The sequence below is a fragment of the Aythya ferina genome, assembly GCF_964211825.1.
Source record: "Aythya ferina genome assembly, chromosome: 3".
Taxonomy (NCBI): domain Eukaryota; kingdom Metazoa; phylum Chordata; class Aves; order Anseriformes; family Anatidae; genus Aythya; species Aythya ferina.
The window spans coordinates 46,432,663-46,459,042 of record NC_140298.1 but is presented as its reverse complement, the minus strand read 5'-3'; the positions used below and the strand labels follow the sequence as shown (position 1 = coordinate 46,459,042).

Genomic DNA, 26,380 nt, shown 5'->3' with positions numbered 1-26,380 from the left:
GGAATATAAATGCAGAAAATACATCTATGTCTGTAGACCATCATCTGCCACAGTCAGGATAAAATTACAAGCCTCCTGTTTCAGGGGCAGAGGCTGGACACCGTGGTGATCACACAGCACCTTATCCAGGTGCTCCTGTGCTCTAAGAACATACTATGTTCCTAGAGGAGAAAATGAAGAATGCTGACTACCAATCTCAGTTCTAAAGGTTCCATTGTTGTAGTACCTAGATAACAGTATTTCCCAAGAAACAATGCTAGGAAAGGTTTAGAAGTAGTGATTTCTTGCCTCTATTTCTTTAAGGGTGTTTTCCATAATATCTGTTATCCCAGCATAAACCATTGTTTCTTTCTTCTTGGTCTCTAGTATTTTCATTTCCTCCCATTTACTGAGAATTTTACACCTCATAGATTCATGCTGTTCAGAAACAGAAAGAGGTTTTTGTGCTCCCTTTGTATCCTGTTGTCTGCAGGTTTCTGGAAGTATAAAAACATACACACACAAAGACATAGTTAAAAGGACAGAGCTGGAAGTGGAAGTTACCTGACATCTAAGGCTGCATCCATAGCTCTTTCAGTAAGCTTACCCGATAACAAGCTTGAGTTAACCAAGCCAAACCGTACAGGACAGGAACACCCACGACATTACCCTAGCTCAGCTGATGCTTGCACCCACTGTACCCACACTTAATATCCACCTGCAAATGTCTGAACACTGGCACATGAGCTAGGGCACTCACCTTTCACTGTCATCCCAAACAAGGCCCTTTAGCACTTCATGCAAAAAAATGGTCAATCTCTCTATACAATGAGAACATAGACAAGGAGAAAATTCCTGTATCCCACACCAGCATGAGAAACTGATAACAGCATATAAGGAGCAGAATAAACATGCTGTACTCCCTCAGCAGTTCAGAAAACATACTTCAGTATTTTACAGGCCAACTTCACTGCCACCTCACCCACTCACCTCACTAAAACAAGTAAATAGCATGATTCTACGAGGTCCTACACAGCCAGCTCACAGTCCTGCCCAGCCAGGGTCTCACTCAACTCAAAGCACTTTTCAGGTTTTCATAGCTTGTCAGTTAGCTCACCTGCAGCCTTCCAGTCTGTTCTGCTGTGGTGGGAGCTGCATTACAGGGTCTCACCAGCCAGCTCCTCACTATACATCTAGGAAATGAGGGAGTCTGCAGGCACAAACTAATAGTGTCCTTCACTCCAAGGCCATACATCTGGTCTAATACAAATAAATAGGACAGCCAGGAAAAGTGTCAGGGTGTGTGGTTATACCTCCAAGGCTCTGCAGTTGCAGAGTAGGTGGAGAAAAGAACAAGAGAGGGAGAGAAATCACTGGCAAAGGGAATGGGAAAGGGAAGAAGAACAACTCATCTCTCCACTGCATGAGACTTCCTAATGGTGTGACCTGGCTTGTCTGACTGGTGCAGTGAGCAGATCAAGAAAATCCTGGTGATTCAGGGGCTACCTTGAAGCTGGCAGGGGCTTTTGAAGCCCACCGTAGTTCACGTTAGGCATGCTTGCAATCAAACAATTTTGTGCCATGCTGTCTAATTCAGGACTATGCCACTGTGTTGGGTAATGAGGATGTTTTAACGATTAAAGACTGCCTGTTTTGATCCCAGAAAACCTACATTTCCTACTCTCTGAGCAGCCTGTCAATAGGCAGCCAGCTCCTTCTGCCATCCTCTGGTTTGCGGTGCAGTATCTATATGCAATCAATAGGTTCAGCAAGAGCTGACAGCTTTGATGGAAAGCGAGACAGGGTGGAGGAAGAGAGTGAGCCTGACTTAAGCGATGCGCTCACTTGTGTGGGAAAAGTACAATACCCTGCCATACTTCCTATCTCTCCCCATCCCAGGGGCTAACAGCTGCTAGCTTCTCAAAAAGTCCTCCCCTTTCATGTGAGCCAGTGAAAGTGAGAAACAGAATAACCTTCCTGTGGATCAAGATGGCTACTGGACCTGGAAGAGCTTTACAGAAATGCTACATTGAGAGAATCAAATAATGACTTTTTTATTTAGAAAAGTTTAGGAAAACGTTTTATCCAATTAAAAAAAAAAAAAAATCCCCATTTTTTTGTCTGGAAAAATCATAAAATTCTCATTTCAAGTTAAATTTGAGTGAATACTTTTTTTTGATTGCTTAGCATCCCACCTCCCAAAACAAAAAGGAAAACGGTATTTGCAGAGCCTTGTTCCCTGAGGTGCCTGTACTTGTTGACAAATTCTGGCCCCAGTTTCATGGCTGGGGCTTCTAAATACAGCTGTAACATGAAAAGAGGAACAGCAACGTTTACATCCTTCTGACTTGGCTGGTTTTGATTCCTCAATGTGTAATTAAGGAAGGTGGGGAAGGGAAGTATGATGTTAACTGATTAAGTACTTTTGAAATTAGTACCTGGTAGGAAGGAGAAGGGGAGAAACCTTTACCCACTGTTTAAATGTCTTTATATCATTTTATGCAAAAACATTCCTCAGAAAAGCCTTGGCCTAGAGAGTTCTGATTGTTTTATTCATTAGTACTGCAGGAGATCTAGAGCCAATGACCAATTTTATGTTTGTTTGTTTGTTTTTAGTGTTTTTTTGCAAAGCTCTGAAATTCAAAACCTGTAGCATGCTGTAGAAACAAACATATTCAGGGAAGCTGCATCAAGAAATGCATTCATTGATGTGAAGACAGTTATACTAGGGAGGAATTTGGACCATTTTAAATGCTAAGAGAAGGAAAAACAAGAGCAAGCAAACAAAGCAAGCAGAAGCTGATTTGATTGTTCATTGTTCCTACTTAGAGTGTGTTTGTAAAAGTGAATTAGATGCTAGTGGTAGGAGCTGCACATGGTGAGGTGAACAACTGCCCACAGCCTGGAGTAGGACAGTGGCACACTGAGCATAAAAAGTACTTAAATCTTTATCTACCCTCAAAAGGAAATGCAGAAGACATTTCATATCACTATTTTAACAGCTATTTCCTTATTTGCCACCTTATAATTTGCAAACTGGCATGTTCTCATACTCTAGAACAAAACTATGCTTTGAATACTTTTTATCAATAAAGGCATACAATGAAGGTATACTGTATACAGTTATACTGTATCCTAATGGAATTTTGCAGGATTTCTCAGTTCATCATCTATTAGCTTTTCTCTTTCACAACTGTCCAGATATACATATTTTATCTTACTATGGCTAATTCAAAGATCCTGATCCAGATTCCACTGATCAAAAGCCTTATCAAAAGATACTGTTACCCAGGCAGCACACAAACAGACTGTAAACTTCATTTCTGTTACTGAAATATAGTACTCTGCAAGTATCCAAAAGGGACTGGACAATACTATGGCTAACTAGAGGATCCAGGGCTGGTACAATCAAGACTAAAAAGAAGCTTAAGATGGGCTATGAAGTCACATGATTTAGGGCTTAACCTACTCACAAAAAGCATGAAATCCAGTTATCACACTTCTTATAGCTGAAGGGTTTAATATACTCTCCCCTGAGACATCTTTAACACACCAGAGTGTTGTGACTCTGACAGCGACAGAATCAGGCACAGACTCAGAGATGATTTGGCAGTTCCTTAGGTTCCTTCAGTGCTAGAAAGTCTCCCATTGACATCTTCCAGTTATAGATAAGGCGAGGAGTGAAAAATGTAAGAAAGATGTCACATGACTAATTTCATTATATGTCAGCACATTTTGATCATACTAACAGGAAAAATCTCAACAGCTGAGAATATTTTTCCAGCCATTTAGAACACTATAGAGCCACAATTTGCACCATATTTCATCTTTCATCAGAATTGTCCCATCCCTTACCTGTTTTATCCTCTGAAGTCTGGCTTATCCATAGCGCCATCTCCAATTCATCCTTCAATCTAGAATAGAACAAAAGGAACAAGAGATTCACAAAAACATTTTCAAGATCCTTTACAAATGATGTGAGTACATAGTTCTTGCATGTAAGGAATATTATTATATGTATGGCTAGTGGAATTGCTTGCCAAGCCACTTTCAATAATTTAACAGCAGTTCTGGCTAACTGGGGAGGCCTCAGTTGACTAGAGTTTGGCAAACATGAGGGCAGTAAGGATGATCCAGGAAATTACAGGTCTGTCAGTCTGCCTTCAGTGCCAGGGAAGGTCATGGAGTAGATCACCCCAAGTGCCATCACACGGCACGTACAGGACAACCAGCTGATCCAACCCAATCAGCATGGGTTTATGAAAGGCATGTCCTTCCATGACAAGATAACCCACTTAATGGATGAGGGAAAGGCTGTGGATGCTGTTTACTTGGACTTGACAAAGGCATTTGATACTGTTTTCCACGGTCTTCTCCAGGAGAATCTGGCTGCTCATGACTTTGACCGATGTTCTGTTCACTGGGTTAAAACCTGTCTGGATGCTCAGGACCAAAGAGTCATTGTGAATGGAGTTAAATCTGGTTGGCCACCAGTCACGTGGTGTTTCCCAGGCCTCAGTACTGGGCACAGCTTTGTTTAACATCTTTATCAACAGCATTGATGAGAGGATTGAGTGCACCCTCAGTTAGATTGCAGACAACATCAAGCTGAGTGAGAATTTTGATCTTCCTGAGGGTAGGAAGATGAAACTGGATAGGCCAGGTTGATAGGCCACATCTAATTGCATGACCTTAAACAACGTCAAAGGCTGGGTGCTGCGCTTGGGTCTTAACAACCCCAAGCAGCGGTATAGGCTTGGGGAAGAGTGGCTGTAAAGCTGTCTGGCAGAAAAGGACCTGGGGTTGCTGGTCAACAGCCAGCTGAACATGAGCCAGCAGTGTGCCCAGGTGACCAAGAAGGCCAATGGCATTCTGGCCTGAAGCAGAAATAGTGTGGTCAGCAGAATTAAGGAAATGATTGTCCCTCTGTACTTGGCAGTGGTGCGGCCTCACATAGTTTAAATCCTGAGGGGCCCAAAAGCGAACATGGTGCTCAGTCTCCCTCTGCTTCATTAAAATTGCAGCTTCTTTTCATGGGAGAGGAAATTTCTTGTTCACTGTATGAAAATACTGAAGCAATTACACATTACCTACGCACATAGACAGATAGGCAGCGCAATAACATAAGTGGACAGTTTAGTTCTGTATACACTTTAATATTCTTTCTTCCCCCCTCCTTATCAAATCTCCAAAATCTTATCAGATATTCTAATATCTACTAACCAATTTTATTTACAAAACAAAAGACAAAAAGTCTTGTATGAAAGTCTTTTCCTCTGCCTACCCTTCAAGTTTTCCTTCCTACATGGTCCATTGTAAGAAAAGGAAAAAATTGGTCTTAGGCTTCCAGTGGCAAATAACGCATGCAAATATTTCAGATTTTGATTGTTAATTTTCCTGCAAAACTTGAGTTTTATCATTACAATACAGCAAGGTTCTAAATTTCTGTGGTAACAGATTACTGTCCAGAACTGAAAGGTCTTCTAGGGTATTTATTTATTTACCTAGAGCTGTCAAATCTCTCAAGAACTTCATTAAATCATTCTAGGATGTTTATCATTATTTTCTTTCAGCCCTTTGGCAGAAGACAAATGTCGTATTTTCCCCCTTACCTTTAAATACTTATAAGAACTTGCACAAAAATCAATCTCTGTAGCCTAGACAAAATTTGTATATGCATGATCTATAAATATTACATACTATGCCCTGATCCATCTTAACTTCATGCCAGTTTGACTTTATCCCACATTAATATGTAATAATGAATTGTCTCTGTATAGACAAGCATACATGTGTAGAGTGCTGGACCACTATTATCCTCCTGTTTACACTAGTAGAAACTAGGGAACATGAGTCTCTTTCACACTTTATCTCAAATGCAGAATCATCCAAACTACATTTCGAAAGCACAATGTAATGCTTAATGTGTACACACTAAATATTATGGAAACAACAACTGCAATGACTTAAAGACCTCAAGTCATCTAGTCTAGTTAGAAAACTGTTTACAAGAAAAAGGGATAGATAAGTCAGGCAACCACCAGTTTAGTGAAAGAGTGATTTCTGAATTCTTCAGGCTGTTGAAAGATAGTAAAGGGGGAAAGAAGAGGAAAGCTGCTAGGCAAGATCTCCTGCAGGATAGTTTTCAAGCTTAAAGACTAGAGCTCTGGGATTAACCAGCCATAAATTCCAACACTCAGGTTAGCAACCTAGATCAGAGTTTGGAGCAGGAGAAAGGAGATTTAGAAGCTGTGATGTGTAACATCAGCATCATGTAACAGAGTCATGGAAACATGGGGCCAGTCCAATGATGGCAGAGTGCCTGAGAAGCTCTGAGAATTAGCTAGTCAAACCAAGTCTGGTTTTAGAGGACAGGACACCAGCAATCAACAAAGGGCATGCTTTGTTGCTTCCATTGTAAGGAACATAGTTGGGTTCCAGCAGAAGTCACAAGTCTAAAATCTCATGATGCAGGCTGCTGCCTATGTGGTCAGGAGACTTCTCTGTGATGACATTAGCTGCCTGAATGGCATCAGTCAGGAATAGCAAAACGGGAAACCCTTTGGACTTCAGAGCCTTAGCTTCAATGCTAAACTATGTCCCCCAGTGTGATTGGTATGAAAGAAAAAAGAAATATCAGAAATATATATTAAGAAAGCAGAAAGATAATTACCTAGAATAAGTCATCCACAGGGTCTAATCTTTTGAAGTTTCTGAAAACTTCAAGAACTTGGTTTACTTGTTGCTGTTTTAGCCCATTTAGGTAGTTGTTACTAGAGGGATTGAAAGCATTTGCAACACTTACTCTTTGCTTCTTTCCAGGGCAGTACTGACTTTTTTCACGAGAGCCTTCAGGTATTTTCTGACAGACTGCATTTCTGAAGCCCTTGAAGACATTGTTTCCATCCCTTTGACCTGAGCCTTTAGAGCCTGTAAGAATGCATAAACAAGAGTAAAATGTCAAGTCATGTAGCAGCAGCATTTCCTTTGCAAAACATGCAAGTTCTGGTACCATTTTTAAAATTACCTTTTTAGTAAAAATAAATTCTGATGAAAACTTCTGAATGAGATACTCATGAGACTAACAGCTAACAAGCCCAGGCATGAACCAAAAAACTATGGCAGGTTTTAGAGTTGGCCAAAGAGTTTCTTTCAATTTGTAACTAGATTAAAGGCTTGTAACAGATTATAAATAAATAAATAAATAAATAAATAAATATTACTTAAAAAAAAAAAAAAAAGAAAAGAAAGAAATTGTCTGTATAATTGTCTATATTCCCTTTTTAAAAAAAAAAAAATATATATATATATATATATATATAAAAAAAGGAATATAGACAATTATACAGACAATTTCTTTTTTCCTTTGCACATCCCAACCAGCCAATATGAAGACTCAGACCCATGCAAACCCCTGCTTTTCCAACAATCCTTTCAGGTGCTTTGCCATGTTACTTTTTCTAGATGTTAATGACGAATGCAGCACAGCTTACAGCATAAACTTTCATTTTCATTTCAACAGACTGTTAATATCAAAGAGAAGCTCCCAGGCTCAACGCCAAAGAGAGTGGATAACTAAGGCAAAATCCTCAGAGCAAATCCAGTCTGCTCAGGGTCAATAGAGAACACCAGCATAAAAAGCTAGCAGGTCAGAAAAGGGCTAGTTTTAGAGTAGGGAAGGTTAAAGAGGAAGAATGCAAGAGAAGGGAGCAGGGACTCACAGGTCCAAGCTAGGCTGAAATGGGGTCCTGGCCACGGATGGGAGGAGACCCTGGAAAGGCTCAGCAGGGACAGGCAGGGCTGGTGGTACCCAGTGTCAGGGTCTGACACCTCCTCTGTGCTCTCTTTCCGTGGTGGAGCATGCCTTTCCTGGTGCCTTTTCCTTTTTCCAGAGATGAGATGATACTGACAAGGGAGTTAGGAGGAAAAGGGGATGCACAACCCTACTCCTGGCAGCCTGAAGCCAATGTCACCTCCTGCACAGCATCACTTCTGCAGTAAGCCTGACGTGGAACCACTGAAGAGGACACTGGACTGTAATAAGCACACATCCTTCTGCCACATTCATCGCATGTCTCACAGCAGAAATTCAAATTTGGCCACCTCTACAAAGAACAGAGAAGACATTTACCTGAGGCCTCCTCCCTCTATGTGCCTTCAACAGCTGTCTATATGTCTGTAACCTGCCTATGTACCATAGCCCTAAAGGTTTGGACACAGAGGAAAAGCAACTTTTCACAAGGTTGGATATGCCTGTTCTAGGGTTGAGAGTGAAGTCATTTACTCTTTTCAGAGAGACCACCAAAATGGAGCTCAGGCCAGCCTCTTTATCTGTTATTAGCAGTGGGGGGCACATGCAAATAAGTAATAAGTTTGATACAAGGACAATAGGTCTGATACTTCAGAAATCCAGCAAAGTCTATTCAGCTAATTCTCTGGTTATTCTGCAGCAGCTACTCTCTCAGTTATTATCCCTAAGGGTTGCTCCCACAGAAACTGAAATTGTCCGATTTCAAATACCTCATTTCTCTGTAGCATACTCAGGGAAAAATTCACAACTGTACGTGGATATGAAGATGTCTCTTTTCAAAACCAAAGTTCTTAGGCTTTACAGCATAATTAGGAGCAAAGATCAAGAACCAAATACTACCTTGTATTGTGCTATAGGCAGAGAGTCCAGAAGCATCATTATGTACAGCTCATACTCACTCTGAACAAATTGAGAGGAAAGAACATCAGAAAATGTTTAACACAGTCTAGAGATTATAAAGTCTTATTTTGCTTTGGTTCCAGAAAAATCATAACTTTTGTGCTGACATGAGGAGATTAGTTGTGCTGCCACACATGGTTTTACTTAAAACACAGAGTTAGTATTTGCCAATGTTATACCCAGTACAATTCAATTACCCAGCTAGCTCCTCTTCCTCAAGGATTACTTGCTTGTAATACCTATCTTTCCCTCACCTATAGCTGCTGAATTTCAGTGTGTAATTATTTTTCAACAAACAGAGGAATTACATTTTTCTGCTCAGTTCTTTCTGGGAAAGTTAATGTAGAATTTATGCCATTAGCGACACATTACAGTGTACAGAATCAGAGTGTAACTTCATTTTTATCATAAACATTTTATTTCTGTTTCACATGCAAATTACTGTCCTGAGTGCCCAGGAAGAGAAACAGATTTGATTCCCACATAAAAGGCTTCAATCCTCATCCTTCAGGACAGTGAAAAATCAAAAAATAGGAAAAAATAGGAAAGTCATTAATATACGTCAGGTGAGAATTATCACTCCTCACATGTGACTGTCATGAGTGAGAGGTAGACAGCTAATTCACCTGTAGGTTACAGATAGATTTTTTTTTTCCAAAATACTTTATGGACTTTAGAATTAGGGCTAGAGCTGGGGTTTTGTTTGTTTTATTTTTAATAATGTCTTTTTCAAACTGTTCAAGATGTAGCCAAATGTTTTGTGTCTGTGCAACTCACACATTAAATTAGGGGAAAGCCTAGAAAAGAACTTATAAATCTTTCCCAAAAGCTGACTGCTCTTCCTACCTGATCAGGTACATTCACCCTATGTTGTGCTAAATCTTTGAAATAATTCTTACCTTAATTTCCTTGAGAATATCACCAAATATCAGAGAACTGTTGCATATATCTTCAAAAACTTCCTCAACAACCTGTAGTCGCTTGAAATTGAGGGGATCATAGCCACAGATTTTCTGAAGCTCCTGGTAAAAGCACCAAAATTAACAGCTACGTATCCACATGTGCAGAAGGTGCTCTACAGCAGTTACTGTCAGAATAAGTTACTTTGTTCAAGTTCGTGTCATTTCTTCTGATAGTATGCAGTAAGAAACATCATGAGAATCCAGATCAATTTCATAGTCATAACATGAAAACTGCATTTTTATCACAGTAAGAAGATCACATTCAAAAAGACTGGATGTACTGATTATTAAAAATAATAATAATAATAAAAATATTAGAAAACGAAGAAGTCACTGATTTTTGTTGCAAAAGACAATTATGACATTACACCTCAACCTTTTGCTGAATGTCTTGTTTACACATTTACAGCCAACCCTGCCATAAGCATAAATTAGTCTCTCTACTGATTTTAACAGATCATCTCCAGTTTGGGAGAAGCAGACCTTGGAACATGTTGCATCCCTTAAAGCAACTGTTGTTAGCTTAGAAAGACATAATTAATATATAAATAATCTGATAAACCCTATCTAAGGAATGCAATGCTTAAAATCATATGCTTATAATCTCATGGTTTTACATATCAGCTCTGAGTAATAAACCTGAGACAGCGAAAGAGTCTCTCAGGAAACCTCCTCTATCATAAAAATTCTTTCTCCAGAGTGCTGCCGGCCTCACCTCAAAGTGCTCTGTTCCTAAGATTAACTTTTCCGAAACAAGCCTCCTAGGTAGATAATCAATGGTGGCAGTTTTTCACTTTGTGAATATCCTTATTTCAAACCAAGGCTGATAGAAATTTTGACCATTTAATCAAAGGCCAAAGATTACCATCACTGCAAGAGTTACCCTATCTCACAAAAATTTACTGATTCAAAGTGTTTCTGATAAAATGTTTTTCTGGGAAAAACTGTTTTGAAAAATACAATATCAAGCTGTTACTCTGCTATAATACATTTCTTTGCCTTAAATGTTTTTCCTCCATCCCTTCTTCCCTTTTCTCTGGCTTCTTAAACCAGAGGCATAGGAGAATGGTTGCTTGAAATCATTTATTGGGGTGGGAAGCAACCATTTTGGTGAGTTGCTTAATTGCATGACAGATGATACTTCCTAGAATCCACTGGAGAATGGAGCTCTTACTCACACTACCCATTTTGTTAGTTTACCTACCCCAGTCTGCTTTCATTCAGTTCCATCTCTAATTTCTATGACTCCAGTACCTTATTCTTACTCCTGCAGCTGGTTCGAAGAGATTGCTAATGGTTACCCCAGGGCAGTAACTCAAGTAAATTCTAGAAGGTGTATTTGCTTTACTCACCAAATTCACTCCCCCCATTCTACCCATCACATGAGGCCAGTCAGAATGCAGCAAATATCTGTGCATAAAGACAGCCTACGGCATGCACAGAGAAGGTAGCTTTTACAGTTTATCTTAAACATGCTCCTAGACAAGAGGCAGAGCTGCTGGCCAAATGATTTTCCCATGCAGATCACTAGCTTGCAGTATCCTTCTTTACTGTATACTTAGCATTTCCACAAGACAAGAGGGGGAAGAGAAAACAGTGGAGTACAGTTTTAGTTCAAGGCTTTGGAACACAGAGTAGATGCACCTTACAAGAGGGCAACTAAGCAAATACATGCGATTAGCTCTCTGAAAAGAAACAAGAGGGTGATTTTGCCTAAACGCATTCATTCAGTTTTCCTGGAATACACATAACCCATCCACCTAGAAAGGTGCTCCAAAATTTACTTTTCCATCAGTTTTGGGGCTCTCTTACCTTAGCCAGCTTCCTTTCATGCTGTTCTGATACTTTTTTTCCTGTTAAGTCATTCTGTAACAATTCATGCTTTGCTATGAACTCCTTCTGGAACTGTAGGAACTTGTTAAACTGATCAGTTTTAGTTACACCAGCCAAATATGAAGGTATGAACTGGTATTCTTCCTTGGCAAGCTCAACAGCACACTGCCGGCTGTTCTTAACTGGTTTGTTTTTCAGCACCATAATCTCTGACATATCTAACTCCTCTCTTTTCAGACGCATATGGAATCTGTCAGTTCCCTCCTCTGCTTTCTTTTTCAGTGCTTTCAACTTTAATATTTCCGGTGCAGTAGAATTTGCATCTACTGAGGCACCAATGCTGATCACAGGTGACTGTGGATGTCTGTTGTTGGGGAAGGAAGATTCAGCCTGTGCTGGAAGCAGAGGAATGCTGAAACAAAAGTTGCCAGAACAATTTTTCATCTTCCTTGTTCTCTCATTTTCAACCAGGAATTGATTTCTTTCTGTGACGAAACTAGTTTGCTTCCTGGCAGAGTACCATCGGCCTTGTTTTATTTTCTCTGAAGGCTTATAAATCTTGTTATGATTTAAGTGTCCTGAGGTGTATAGTTTAACATCTGTTCTGTAGGTCAGTTCCACGCTATCTGAGGGATGAGCCAGGCTCCTCACTTCACGGTTTCTCTCCATGATGAAATGGATTCTTGTGCCATATGCTTATAAGAAAGAAGAAATAATACACTTAATACACAAAATACACTTGAAAAATGGAAAGCTTTGGATGACCAAACGTTTTCACAGATCAAAACTCTCCCAGTTCTATAACAGAACATTTTAAACAGACATGCCCTACAAAACTATGCTACCTTCCTTCTTATTCACAGCAGTATATAAATAGTATATAAATAACCAAAGAGACCTGGACACACCAGTAGGTTCTTGTTAAGTTCAGACTCTGCTCATCTGCTCACACTGATAGGTAACGCTCTTTGTTTTTTGTTTGTTTCTTCCCCCCCCAACCCCCCCAGCCTCTCCATGGTCCTGCTGCTCAAGGAGCCTATTCTGCCTAACATTAGGCCCATGGTTGGTCAGTTTCTACTGTATATCAAATAATCCCTTTCAGAAACTTTCAACATCATCATTAGCGTGTTGCTTTAGACATTCAGTCTTCTCATTTTAAACCTTTGTTCATTGTCAGATTATATTTTGCTACATGGTAATCTTGTCCCAGTTTCTGTATTGCTAATAGTTCTCTCCCATCATCTACTCCTTAATGTCTTTTATAGAGATAAATATTATGGCTCCTCTCAGCCTTCATTTTACCTAATAAAAGAAAACAAGCTTGATATATATATATTTTTTTATCTATAAAGTCAGTTTTGTGAGGAAGTCTCACAATTCTTCTAGTTATTTCAGTAATGATGGCATATTCACATGAGATCGCTGTTACAAACTGCAAACTTTTTTGAAACTCGATTATTATTGTACTCTGGCACAAAGTAACCTAATAAATGAGTCACTGTTGTGCTCTGATATGTTTAGTAGTATTTAGCCTTATGTACACAGATACCCTGCTCCTGCAGGACCTTGTATCCCTAGGGGATGAGGCAGTGATGCCCACAAAAGCAGAATTAGGAAGACAAGAAGTTTGTGAGATATTTTAAAGGGGGAAGCAATTTGGAGGGAAACAATTCAACTCCTTTCAGTGCTGCATAGAGACTGAGTGTCAGGAGGCAACCAAGGAGCCTATGGGTGCTTAGGACAGCTCTCCATATCTGTACAAGATCTTCAAATGGCCACACAGCCTGACAGATACCCACACGATACATGAAAGCAACTGGTACCTGCAGGAGGCCATGCTAGAAGGGCAGGGGCAAGGCCTGACCTCAACATCCCACTCCCAAGATCCACTGGCCACCCATGAGAAAGTCAATGAGAAACACAACAGTGCATTTGCATTGTCAGCATGATGACTGGAATTTTGCTGTCAGTGCTAGCAACAATAAGGCCAGCTACAATGAGCTAATATTTCCAAGTAGCTCTTCTTTTTGTCTCCCTGTTCTGGTTTAAGTTAGGACAGAGTTAGTTTTATTCCTAGTAGCTGGTAGAGTGCTATGTTTTGGCTTAGGGTGAGAAGAGTGCTGACAACATGCTGATGTTTTAATTGTTGCAGAGCAGTGCTTACACCAAGCCAAGGACATTTCAGCTTCTCACTCTGTCCTGCCAACGGGCAGGTCTGGGGGTGCAACAAGAGCTGGAAGGGGCCAAACCCAGAACAGCTGACCCAAACTAGCCAAAGGGGTATTCCATACCATCTGACATCATGCATAGGGGTGGCTAGCCAGGGTGGGGGGCCGGCTGCTTAGGGTTAGGCTGGGCATCGGTCAGTAGGTGGTAAGCAATTGCATTGTGCATCACTTGTTTCATACACATTATTACTGGTGGTACTATTATCATCATTATTGTCATTATTATTATTGTTATTATTACTTTCCTGTTTTAATAAACTGTCTTTATCTCAACCCACAGGCTTCACTTTCCCATTTCTCTTCCCCATCCCAGAGAGGGAGGGGGAAAGGTGAGTGAATGGCTGTGTGGTGTTTAGCTGCCGACTGGGTTAAACCACAACATTCCCTAGCACAGCCTGCTTCACCTTCTCAAGATGGCAATATGGTTAAAAGAGGTTCCTCTTAGCCCACTCCTGCCTCCCCAGCCAAGCCAGTCTGCCTATGGCTGCTGAATTGGTGGCACAACAGATTTTTGTTTTGTTTTGTTTTTTCCTGGCAAGCTGGCCCTGTCCAGTGCTGAACATGGAGGGCTTGGCATCAGTGCTTGTAGAAAAGGGCCTTCAAGCCAGTGAGACAACATTGCCAATACAGTGACACCTCCAGACAGCCATCCTGAAATAGGAGGACACATCTCCTCATGGAGGGATACAGGCCCTGCAGAGAAACATACAGAAGCACCACCTCTACATTTATACCAGTACTAGATACCATGATTAAAATGCATTAACATTAATGGGTAAAGCAAAGAAACATGTCCACTCTACGCAGTAGGGAAGGGAGACAAGGGGCCAAAAATGCCCAATTAAGCTTTTTCCTTCACTCATAAGTGAAAAAGAGGAGCAAGTGACTAGTACAGGTAACACAGTGAGAGAAGGGTAAATAAACGTTAAAAAAGTTATAGCCTGAATAGATGGATTAGACAGTACTTAGAGTAATGTGTTGCTGATTTGGCTGAACCTGATGAACATCTGTCTAGCACATGAGAAAAACTGCCTGAAACAGTCTCAGATGCATTAGCAGTTACTTTTGAGAAGACAGCTGGAGACAGATGACCCACCAATGACGGGAAAAGCTTCATCACAGGGTCTATCTTTAAAAAAAAAAGTGGGGAAGAGAGAGAAGAGAGGAGTGAAAGCTCAGCAACTTTACCTTCAACTTCCCAAGAGAAAAAAGTGTCCTGGAAAAATAAAATTACTTTAAGAACCTAAACAACTAATGATGAGCTGAATAACAAACACATGTTATTAGTGTTTTATATTAAGGGTGTTAGTGCAGGGGAAAAACAGTAGTAGCTGCATATTTTGACTTTACTTAGGCTTTTAGTATTGCCTTTTATAGCATTCTCCTAAGTGAGAAAAAATAATAATCTAGAAGTAGGTAGGCTAGCCTGGGTACAATAAACAAATAAAAAAATAAAATAAACAAACAAACAAAAAAGTAAAACTATATTCAAAGAGGAATTTAAAAGTTTCTTTATCCAAATGAAGGAGGTACCAAGCAGTATTCTATGAAGATTCACCTGGAATCTGGACCTGATTTTCCCAGCATTTTTATTTATATTGTGGATGATGGAATACACAATATGCTTGTTAAATTTACAGATGACATGAAATGGAGAGGGATGCAGATAGTCTCAGAGACAGGGGTTGGAACTGAAAATGCTCTTGATAAATTAGAGACATTCTGAGAACAGCTGCATGAACTTCAATATGTGCAGAAACAATCAGCTGCCCAGCAGCCAGCAACAGCTGGTTCAGCAGAAAATTATTTAGAAAATATCTTGGGAATATTGTGAATGATAAGGTCAACACCACTCAACAGTGTCAGTGTGGTGAGTAAGACAAATGCCATTCTGGGATGTACAGAGCACTATTGAAGATGAAATACTCCTGTCAATGCTAGCAGCACAGAAGAGGCTCCAGCCAGATGTTGTGCCCAGTTTCAGCCACTGCTCTTTGGGAAAGATTTAGGACAATGGAGGACTCCAGACAAGAGTGAGTTGAAACCACGGCTGAGAAGAAAAATTATATAGGTGGAGGAATTTAATTTAGCCTGAAGAGACTAAATAAAGGGAGAAAGAGCAAAAACCATGCATGGCTGCCCTTGCTACCCGGGAAAATAAACCTAGGAACTCACATACACAATCAGAAAGTCAAATCCTGACCCATCAGCTGAGATAACATTTTAACCACCAGGATTCCCTCACTACTAAACAATATTAGAAACCCATATTTATTTATCTGCAGTCAGAGCCTTGACTTACATAACAAGGAGTAATATATTTACATGGGATAGGCTCACTGGAAGATGGTACACTGGGGAGAATTAGAAGCCTATAGATACGCATAGGTTTCAAGTAGCACAGAATAAAAGCTGTTGACTGACATTTACTAAGGCAGTCATTCCTTCATTCCTTATCATTCCTTCAACAACAGGGATGCAGGGAGTGAGGAGTGGGGGGAAATAAGTTAATTTTCCCTTCTTGCCACTCCAGTCATTTTTTATTTTCTTATTTTTAATTCTTCTGATTTGAGAACCATTTAATTGTTACTGTGATTGATTTGTGCTGCAGGGATGGAAATTGACATGATAATAAGATTGTGATTTTTTCATAAAAATACACGAGAGATAAAAGATCATATAGCAGTACGTTGAGTGGAGGAGAGGCAGTGGCAGCTGCTACTGAGAAAGAACTGTCTAACTGATTATATTTGCTCCCCTTTTCTTTCTTTAAGCACACACACAAACCTCTTGTGAAAGTTACTTTATTTATTCTAGAAATGTAACAGTATGCTGGCTAGGTGTAGGGTAGATAAGAAGACTACTTTTGTTTGCCCATTCAGAATAGAGCCTGCAATTACCCTGAAGAGACATCTAGAGTTGGAGTGGAATAAACTCATACTCAGATGTTGTCCCTTAATTTCCTCTCTGGGCAGACCACAGTAGTCTCAGAACCTCAATGGAGGAGCAGCCTTGAGTTCAGCCCTCTTATAAGCTGAGGCTTTAAGTTCTAAATGGATGGGAGATGAGGTAAAGTAAGGCATGAAGCAAAAAAAAAAAAAAAAAAAAAAAAAAAAAAAGTAGTTTGTAATAAAAGGGTTTTCTTGACCTGTCCAGGAGCAGGAATTCACAATTTTGTCTCCTTATTGACTATATCAATGAGCAGATAGCAAAGATGAACACCTCAGGGTATGTATTTCCTGGTAGGGGACAGGTCTGCATCCTATTACCATCATTTCTCGTGGTAAGTGGGAAGACAGTATGACTAGTGGCGTACAAGTGTCCGAAGGCACTGAGCAACAGGCTGGGCAGCACAAGACCTTCCTTCTCTGTCTAAGAGTATCTACTTCAGGTAAGTGTAGCCTGCTTGTAAAAAGCCATCCCACCATGCCCATTCAGTTTATAGTAAAAGAAAATACTGCCTTGAGGGGGAACAAGGTTTTTGAACATGTTTACATAGCATAAACACAAGAACAAGAGGCTGGGGAACTGCATGCTTAAGAAAAACTGGGGGTTGGAAAAAAAAAAAAAAAAAGTCATAGACCTTGACAACAGGACTGGAGGAATGAGCCAACAGAAACCTCTTGAAAGTCAACCAGGAAAAATGTAATGCCTATAATCGAGGATGGCCTAACCTTACTTAGCAGTACAGGCTTGGGGTGGACTGGATAGATAGCAGCTTTGCAGAAGAGTACCTGTGGTTCCTTATGGTCAAGGTGCACAAGCCCAGCAGAGTGCCTTGAAATTAAGAAAGCAAATACATAGACAGCAGACATATGAAAGTGCTTGCTCTCCTCTACTCCACACCGGCACACTGTGTCCAGTCTTAGGTACTATAGTGCAAGAAAGACATTGACAAACTAGAGAGACTAGCAGAGGAGTATTGAGATTCCCAAGAGATTGGAGCACCCCAGAAGGACCTCATTTTGCATAGACCAGAGATCAGACTTCTAAGAGGAGGCAGAAAATAAATAAATAAATACATAAATAAAAAATGCTGTCGCCCACTACCTCAGGTGGTAGAGAAGCAAGAACCTCCTCTCAGAGGTGCACATTGAAAGGTCAAGGGGACACAGCTACATGATGCAGCAAGGGAGAAATTGGTTGGACATAAGAAAATAAAATTCTTCACATCAAGAATGGTTTGGCACTGGACCGTGTGTTAAAAGAGAGAGTGAAATCTCCATCCCTGGAAGTACTCACAGTTTCATAGGATAAGATCCTGAGCATCTGATCAAAATTTGTTAGCCCAGTTTGGCAGAAGGATTGGACTGGGTGACTGCCAGAGATCCCTTCCAACCCAACTTTTTCTGTTTTCAGGAATATTTTCAAACTTGCAAAATGAAACAATAGAAAAAAAAAAAATCAGGAAATACCATAATATGCCTTCCCTCATCCTCTGCCTTGTGCATTCAAGTTGTGCACTGCAGGTGGCAGAGAAGCAATAGGAAAGAAGTTTTACTGTAGACACAGTGCCTGAAGTATGTAAGCAAGGGAAGGTCTGTAGGAAGAGGTAATCTCTTTTATTAGACCAACTGATAAAGTTAGAAAAACTTGGAGATTTCAGGCACGCAAACATTTCTTCAGCCCTAAAATAGAACCTGTCCACTTCAGTGGTTGAAAACAGGTTGAAAACAGCCTGAATTTAGCTGGCTATATTTATAGCTATATATATAGACCATCTGAGGGGGGGAAAGAAAGGTAATTGACACTTGCAGAGTGGAAGAGATGTTAACTACATTTTCACCTCTCCTCTCAATACCTCCTGAGGGAGGCAGAGGGATATTTTTTGCCTGCAGAACATGAGGGTGGAAAAGAGTTTTGAAGCACAATAAAACACTTCAGTATAGTTGATCATGGCTTCCTGGACATGGGGAAATTCAGGCTGCCTGTAGTGAAACACATACATGCACTGGATCCTGGTGTGATGTTTCTGATAAGGTCACTGAAGGCAGTAGCCATGTGGTGGCATGGACCACACCAGTGATGCTTGGCTTTTCCCACTGCATAGGAAGCCCCTGAGCTGGCCATCAGGCTGGGTGAAATGGCTTTCTCACCTTACACCAAGCATCCAAGCTGGCACTTCAACAACCACCAGCTTCCTCCAGTCCACCAGGGCCCAGCCATCACCACGGACACCAGCCAGACACCCTGCCGACCCCAGGTCCCCGCCCAGCAACACAGACCTGTGCCTCACCCTGCCTCAGTAGCATTTCAGTCCGGGCCATGAGGATTAATCTGGGACCAGCCATGTGTGGGGCTTCCCCACCATGGCCCTGGCAAAGTCCCCTCCTGAGAGTCCCCTATCCCCTCCCAGATCTACTGTGGGTGCCCTCTGTCCCCATGCATGCACTATCCTTCTCCTCACACCATCTCCTCCCCTCTCCTCCCCTCCCCAGCAGGTCCTCCCACACTCCGCAGATGTAGGTCCACTCTGACCCCCCAGGCACTTCTTGTACTAATTACCACTGCCTCTTGTGCTAATTACTGTTTTATTCGGTTTTGTCCAGGAACAGCTGACACTATTGCAAACCCCTGCAGACAATCATGCTTCCCTGGTCTAAAAGAACAAGTTACCAAAGAAAAGATAGGAACAAGAGAGGAACGAGTCTGCTGTCCTTAAATGCAGGTAGTATATTTGCTATTTTCCAGTTGGATGACAACATTTATGTGATACCTTTTATTTTTTATTTTTTAAAGGTGATTGTAACCTTACACCCCTGCCCTCCCCACACTCACACCATGAAGTTTCAGCTGCTCCCTTTCACATGAACAAAGAGCAGCACTTTCCATTCAGACAGGCTGCCTCCTTTCCTCTTCGCTTGTGCTCTGCCCCTTCTCCCCTTTCCCTCATTTGTCTCCATTCCCTTCCTCATTTAAAGAAATCAAAAAGGTTGTGACAAAGCAGGCCCAATGCAACACTGCTGAGCAATGGGGCTGCAGTAAGTCTGAGGCACCCAGCACCCACTCATGTCTCCTGGGCACTGACCTGCTGCTTGTTGGCACCAATTTCTAGCACAATGGTGAGACTGGAATCTAACAAGCAAAGGGAGCTGAAGCACCAAGACCTGATATCTAATCATGTGGTAACTTTTTCTTTTTCCCTGTCACACTGTCTGACCTCCAAAAAAAATCTGTTCTTGTCTGAGGGGGTGCCGTTAGTTCACTGAGCACCAAAACTTTTCATTATATATCAAAAGTATTTTAACCTTCAAGGAAAGAGGACTTCCTACTTTGCTTTGCTGACAGCATTCAGGGACTGAAGTCTTTTACTCCAGGACTGAGCTGAGGTTTATAACCTGTTAATAGCTGCATTCCCATATCCTTCCACAGAGAGGCCAGTATCTAGTGAGAGACCTGGATGCAGAATGAAGTCAGGTCACAGGCTTCTCCAGGAACTTGAAGTGACACGAGGTAGATGGTGTACCAGAAGGACCCATCACATGGGATGTGGGCTGCAGCTGAGCCTGTACACCAGAAAATGGCTTGTGGGAGAGGGTGAAGGGAAAAAAAAAAAAAAAAAAAAAAAGAAAAAGTGGTAGTCTTAAAAAACATAATATCTAGCAAAACCACAGCCAAAGTGGAACCTCCTTAAGTGTCAGTCAGACCAGAATCTGAACCTGCACAAAGTCATCAAATCAAAATGCAGGCAAGTTGATGACATAGGAAGAATACAAGGGAAATAAGGGGGAACCTAGATTATCCCTGACAGAAAACAGCAGGCACATGTCTTTAAGACCATATACAATGCCTCATCATCTTGTGATGGCCATTCGGTTACATGCTCTTTAACTTGAAAATCATGTGCTTTGTTCCCAGTGCAAGAAGAAAGGAAGAAATTAAGTAAATACCACCAATGCCTGTACTTTAATCCCACAAGCATACTTAGTGAAATCCACTTCTCCAGAACCTCAAGCAGTATCATACTATGTGTTTTGATTTCTGGTAAACTAGGTGACAAGCACTTTGGTGATTATCAAGCACAGCACCAGTCATCACATCTGCCTGACTCAGAAAGCTGTTCTTCAGTCAGTAGCCATTCTGTAGGCCTGCACACAGCAGCCTGAGTTTCTCTTTCCAAAGGCTCTCTGGTTTATGCTCAGGAGACACAAATGAGTTGGATCCAGCTATAGTTTATAATAACTGTGAAACCTCCCATCTGCACAAGGCAGTGATCACTCCCAGCCAGCATTCCTATGTATGGTGACCACAAATTTGGCTAAGTCAATACTTCTTTATTACTAGTGAAACATGTAGGCGCCAAGCTGCAAAAATCTCTCTTACCCCTGAGCTATTGCTCCTGCTCCTCAAGCCATGTTTGCATAAATGGAAAAGCTGCAGCATTCCTTCCATTACTGTTGGTACTACAGTGGGACTTTTGTTTGCAATGAACAACAGAAAATGCTGCCAAGAAATCAGATCTATTGCTACAAGTTTTATGGCTATTATCTTTCCCCTCAAATGCCCTGAAATGCAAATATCTTACAGTTGTCACATACTTTGTCACAGTAATGAGTTCCATTTACTTTAATTTATATTGTTATTACTTAAAAAGGCAGAATCAACCAGAGTGTAGGGGGCTGTGTGAGGAGCTGGGAGCATTTGTTCTGCAAGCTTTCACAGTGATCTGTGTAGCAGCCTACTGCAGCAGGAGCAACCCTGTACTCAGGTCCATGGGACCTGAACTGGGTAATTCAAACCTGTCTGATGTGCAGGGAAGGTTTTATACAAGAGGCAACAGAGTCCTTAAATCAGAAAGCATTTACAGGATCTATGAACACCATCATATCAATACCACTGGGAAGGCTGGTATCAACATCAGCAGGCTCAGTTTTCTAACCTAATTACTTAAAAAAGCCCTTAAGTCAAAAATTAAAATCATTTTTAATAATGTGTTACTTAGATGTTTGTCTCCAACCCAGTTTCACAATCACACTACACACATTTCTGCCTCAGAAATATAACCTGTAGGTAATCCAAAGCACTGTTGCACTCAGTTTTGAAACCCAGATTCATCCACTAGGAAGTATTTTTTCCTGCTGTGGACAGCAGGAAAGTATTTATAAATAAAGCATCTTAAACAGGGGGAAAAAAAAAAACAAAAAAAAAAACAAGTAAGCTCAGGCTTGTTCTGAGGTACTGCACGCAAATTGCTTTGTTTAGATTGTGTGTTAGGAATACCAGAAATAAAAGCTTGCTGGTGTTCATACGGCATGTAGGGTTTCAATATATCTTTTTCTTTTACCATAGCTCTAAATTCAAAGTATAAATTATAAAACAGTCTGATATCTTAGGTGATTTTCTAGTAATATCATGCAAGACCTTGCTCTCTCCCTGGAACCTTCATTCTCCTCCCATAAGGCTGTTGAATTTATTGGCTGAATTCATCAAAACTTCATAGGGGAACAGTCTCAAATATAATGAAGTTCTATGTTTTATAAAACTGGTGCCTGTTTAGAAAGACTGTTGGGGGTCCATCCTGCAACTTTTTTATTCTGTAGGTCATTTTCTACAGAATATGGCAGTCTGCATATCACAGCAAAGCCCTGACTTCATTATCCTCCATGGTGAAGAGGAACACCGTCCAGGTTCAAGCCCTTTAGGTAAGCTTTCACATCATCTCTGGTCTTGTAAATTTCACCATCTCATGTTGCTGGGAGCAGAGGTAAGACCACGGACTCCTGTTCCAGTTTTCTGCGCAGGTGTATATTCATTTGGGTGCGTACTGTTTATTTTGGTGACTGGCAGGGATTGCCTTAACAGTGGTACTTACCTCTTCCTTGACAGGGAAGGACTCTGTCCAGTCACACTGAGCACCCTCTGATCCAATCAATGCAGTGAAAGGCATGCAGAGCAATTTAATGGTTAGACCACTCTAAACAGACCATGCTAAGAAGTGAGGTGCAGTATCTCACAGCTGGATGCAACTACAAGAGAGAAAAGCAACTGCAGCTTCCTTAGTCTTCCCTACCCTGCCAACACCCCATTTCCAACAAGCTGGAGACATGCTACATGCTAAGGGTTGTGGAGAAAGTTATGTCTCAATATTTCAGTATTTTAAAACACTTATGTTTTTCTTGGTGTAGCCCATTTTATTTTTCCTGGTTATGAAGTTTGTTTCTGTTTGTTCCCAGTATGTTACTAGCATGTTGAGTTTACAGTATTTCCAGCTATTATAATGGCTGTTCAGGGTCTACACAACCTTGAAACTGTCCTCAGTATAAAACTCAGTGTAACTGTCCTCAGTGTAAAAACGTCACACATGCATATGCCCAAAATATCACTCTCTATTTAAGAGATTTTCCACAAGAACCTCCCCTCTTACCTTTTATCAGCATGTAGAAATTATAGCATGTTACATTTTTCTGCTGGGCTACTTGTGTTTGAAACAGATACTGAATGCACCATAGACACAGTGCTGGAGAATCTTAAAGGCTGCGGGAGAAGCATATATCTTAAAGATTAATTAATTAAAGATTAATAAATAAGCAGTTCTTTGAGGATGGTCAAACACTGGAACAGGCTTCCTAGCAAGATGGTTTATGAACCATGCCTGTCTGTCTACAAGAGGCATATATAAATTTAAATATATATGTATATTAGGGCATAATATATATGTCCTTAATAAAATGCTTTAATTTTTGGATAGCACTCAAATGGCCAGACAGTTGAACTGTATGATCCTTGTAGGTCCCTTTACAACTGAACTATTCTACTCTACAGTTTCTAATCTTATTGCAGAATACAACACTATGCAATACTGCATATAAATCATTACTTTCAGGGCTAAAAACAGCTAGGGTTTAAGGTCTCCTTTCCACAATTCCAGCCCATTAACTCAGTATTTTTACACATTTTGCAGTTTATATAAACCTTGGCAAAAGTCCAGAAAAGGACTTTGCACTTTTAATTCCCGATCATGAGGAATTAATAAAGACCAAGAAGTAGAGAGGGTAGAAGATGATGTAGAAATGGTGGTCTGGTTTACTCATGGAGTCCTTAAGGTAAAATAAAAATAGAAATTACTCCACCAGGAAAGCAAAGTTATACAACAAAACAACAGAAAGGAAAAAGGCAACAAATGAAGAAACTACCTTATCAGCAAATTCTATATAATGATTTCAAGGAGTTGATTTAGAAGCTTTCAGATAGCAAATAGGACATTAGTTTTCTGTGTGAAGCTTTCTGTACAGTCTGCAACTCAACATCACACTGAGACTGATGGTCATGGGACTTACACATCTTGTGGCATAGGACAGAAAAAGGCTTCAATTGATGTACCACCAGCTACAATAGTGACTACCTCTGAACACCGGAATGGTTTGATCAAACTCTAATCTGTTTGCATTGATGGTTAACTCTAACGGCAGTACAATACGCAGGAAGTCATGAAAGACAGCTTTCAAAAAGAATATATTGGGGTTTTTGTTTGTTTGTTTGTTTGGTGTTATTTCACATACATTCCAAAAACAACCAACGAGAAAAAGGGTATTTATTCCTTAGAAACTTCAGTTCTACCACAGGCATGATTCTAGAGTACCTAGAAGATTTACTAGTAACAAGATTTTTTTTTTCTTTACTCTCCTCTCTGTTTTTTAAATAGTATTTATTATAAACTTACGTTGCTTCTCTAACTAGCATAAAGACAACTCTAGGAATATAAATAGCTCTACATCATATTCTTACCTGTATTCACAGGGTTTGCATTGCTGTGAAAAGTGATTAAGGCCAGCTGAATGTTAACAGACCATGTGATGAAATCTGTTCAGCCCTTTTAGTAACATTATAAATAAATATATATATATAAATAAATAATCTTTACCTGGTATAGTGCATTCTTTTCTCTTTAAAGATATCATTTGATCTGATTCATATTCTTGACTCTCAGGCTTTCCCTTTCCTTTAGAAGAATTTTCATTCAAACAACAGATCTTATGCACATGCCAACTAGCTTCTGCCAATTTTCTCGTTAGCTCTTTCTTGACCTAGAGTGAAAACTCTTCATCTTTGTAAGCAACACCTGTAACGCAGGTAGCACTTCCTAGAGCACTGTAAACAGAACCATTTTCAAAACAAAACAAAAAAATATTCTCCCTAACCTGAGGAAGTGCTTGCAGACTGAGGAAGAAATCATCCTCAGTAATTGTCTTCAGCAAAACATGTACAATGAAGTAATCTGCAACACCAGTTGATCAGGTGAAACTCATTGAAGGCATCAGCCACTACAGTTGACTCAAATGAGCATAGAATCTTACCGAGCTACTTACAATAGAGCATGATTTAAAGTTCATTGAAACTAACAGTTCCTCCCCAGGTTTTAATAAGCTTCAGTGGATGTCCTTTTACATTTACATTTTCCAATATCTACAAGGGGATATATTCAGGTATTGTTTTAATGATTTTCTGGTGATGTTTTTCAATAACAAATGACCAAAAATATCAGGAAAAATATATAGACTGTGCAGTGACCATCAACAGCAAAGAACCATGCTCTACTACAAGAGCTGTCTGTGTGACAAGAAGAAAAGTATAAAAAGGCATGAAATTGACTGCCATCAATTTGCCATCAAATTACTTGACCAGGAAGGGATTGACTTCACCCCACAGTTCCTTGCAAACATCACAGAAACAGGTAAAAAGGACCAAATTAATAGTATTCCCAGTAACATTCCTCCTGTATTACCCATCCCCCCAAAACATTTGGAAAGTTTAAACTTAAATGAATTATCCCTAACAAATGCATTAAATCTCACTGTACTTTGTTTCATCAAAAGAGTTAGCAGCTCCCTTGCAGCAAAGCTTTGTGGAAGTGTGGGCCCTAATAGCACAAACTCAGGAATACTTTGTAAAACATGTTTTTGACAACCATAGGCAGTAGTTAAAAAGTTGCTCTGGAAACCTCTTTCTGGCCAAGTTGTGCTAGCAATGCTCCAGGTTCCTACAATGGGGAGAAAGACTGGGAAAGACCAGGAGGCTGTGCTGAGAACAAGAGCACAAAGTCAGTCTGGAGCCTCTTTCCCAAGCACAATGTCCGTTGCTGATAATGGAAGGGTAGTGCAGACTCACGATGACACAAGACAATTTTGAGGGCTATAAATGGTGAATATCCAGTTTACTAAGCATGAACGGTGCAAGGAATCTTTGAAGCAAATCAATATGCTAAATAGATAAACACAAAAGATTTTTTGTTTTGGTTTGCTTTTTATAAATATCTGCCAAAGTACCATTCAGAACTTTATTTTACTGTTCCCTGAACCTAGCTTGTATTTTCAGGGTATTGACCATTGTCAAAGCCCTATATCCTTTTTGGGTAGCAAGCATTAAAATTTGTGTGCAGAATTATTTTTGTACATTCAGCATCTGAGTATCTGCATAATTCCCCAAAAGGTAATAAATTATTCTACATTAGCTACATGCCCATTTGGCAGTGCCAAAGCAAGGATCTATGTGAAATTACATCAACAACGAGGTAAGCTCTCTGGCAGATGGAGAGCAAATGGGAAAGTGGATCCCTTTGCAGTTTGTGACAATATAAACTCACAAGAATTGATTACATAAAAAAAAAAAAAAAAAAAAAAGTTTATGTTGGCAAACATAAATTATGGGACTCCATTATGTTTTGATTCCAT

The 26,380-nt window shown here is 40.3% G+C and overlaps 1 protein-coding gene across 1 annotated transcript; it reads right to left on the bottom strand.

Moving 5' to 3' along the window:
- Positions 1-267: 267 nt before the first annotated feature.
- Positions 268-24,657, bottom strand: LOC311433236 (uncharacterized protein C6orf118; the record flags this gene model as incomplete). The annotated part of the gene is made up of 7 exons (XM_084512158.1): positions 24,574-24,657; positions 11,464-12,179; positions 9,589-9,711; positions 8,630-8,689; positions 6,785-6,909; positions 3,835-3,893; positions 268-476 (listed from the first exon to the last, which is right to left on the bottom strand). The coding sequence occupies exons 1-7, from the start codon at positions 24,608-24,610 to the stop codon at positions 268-270; spliced, it is 1,329 nt and encodes a 442-aa protein (XP_084368284.1). The 5' UTR covers positions 24,611-24,657.
- Positions 24,658-26,380: the final 1,723 nt, after the last annotated feature.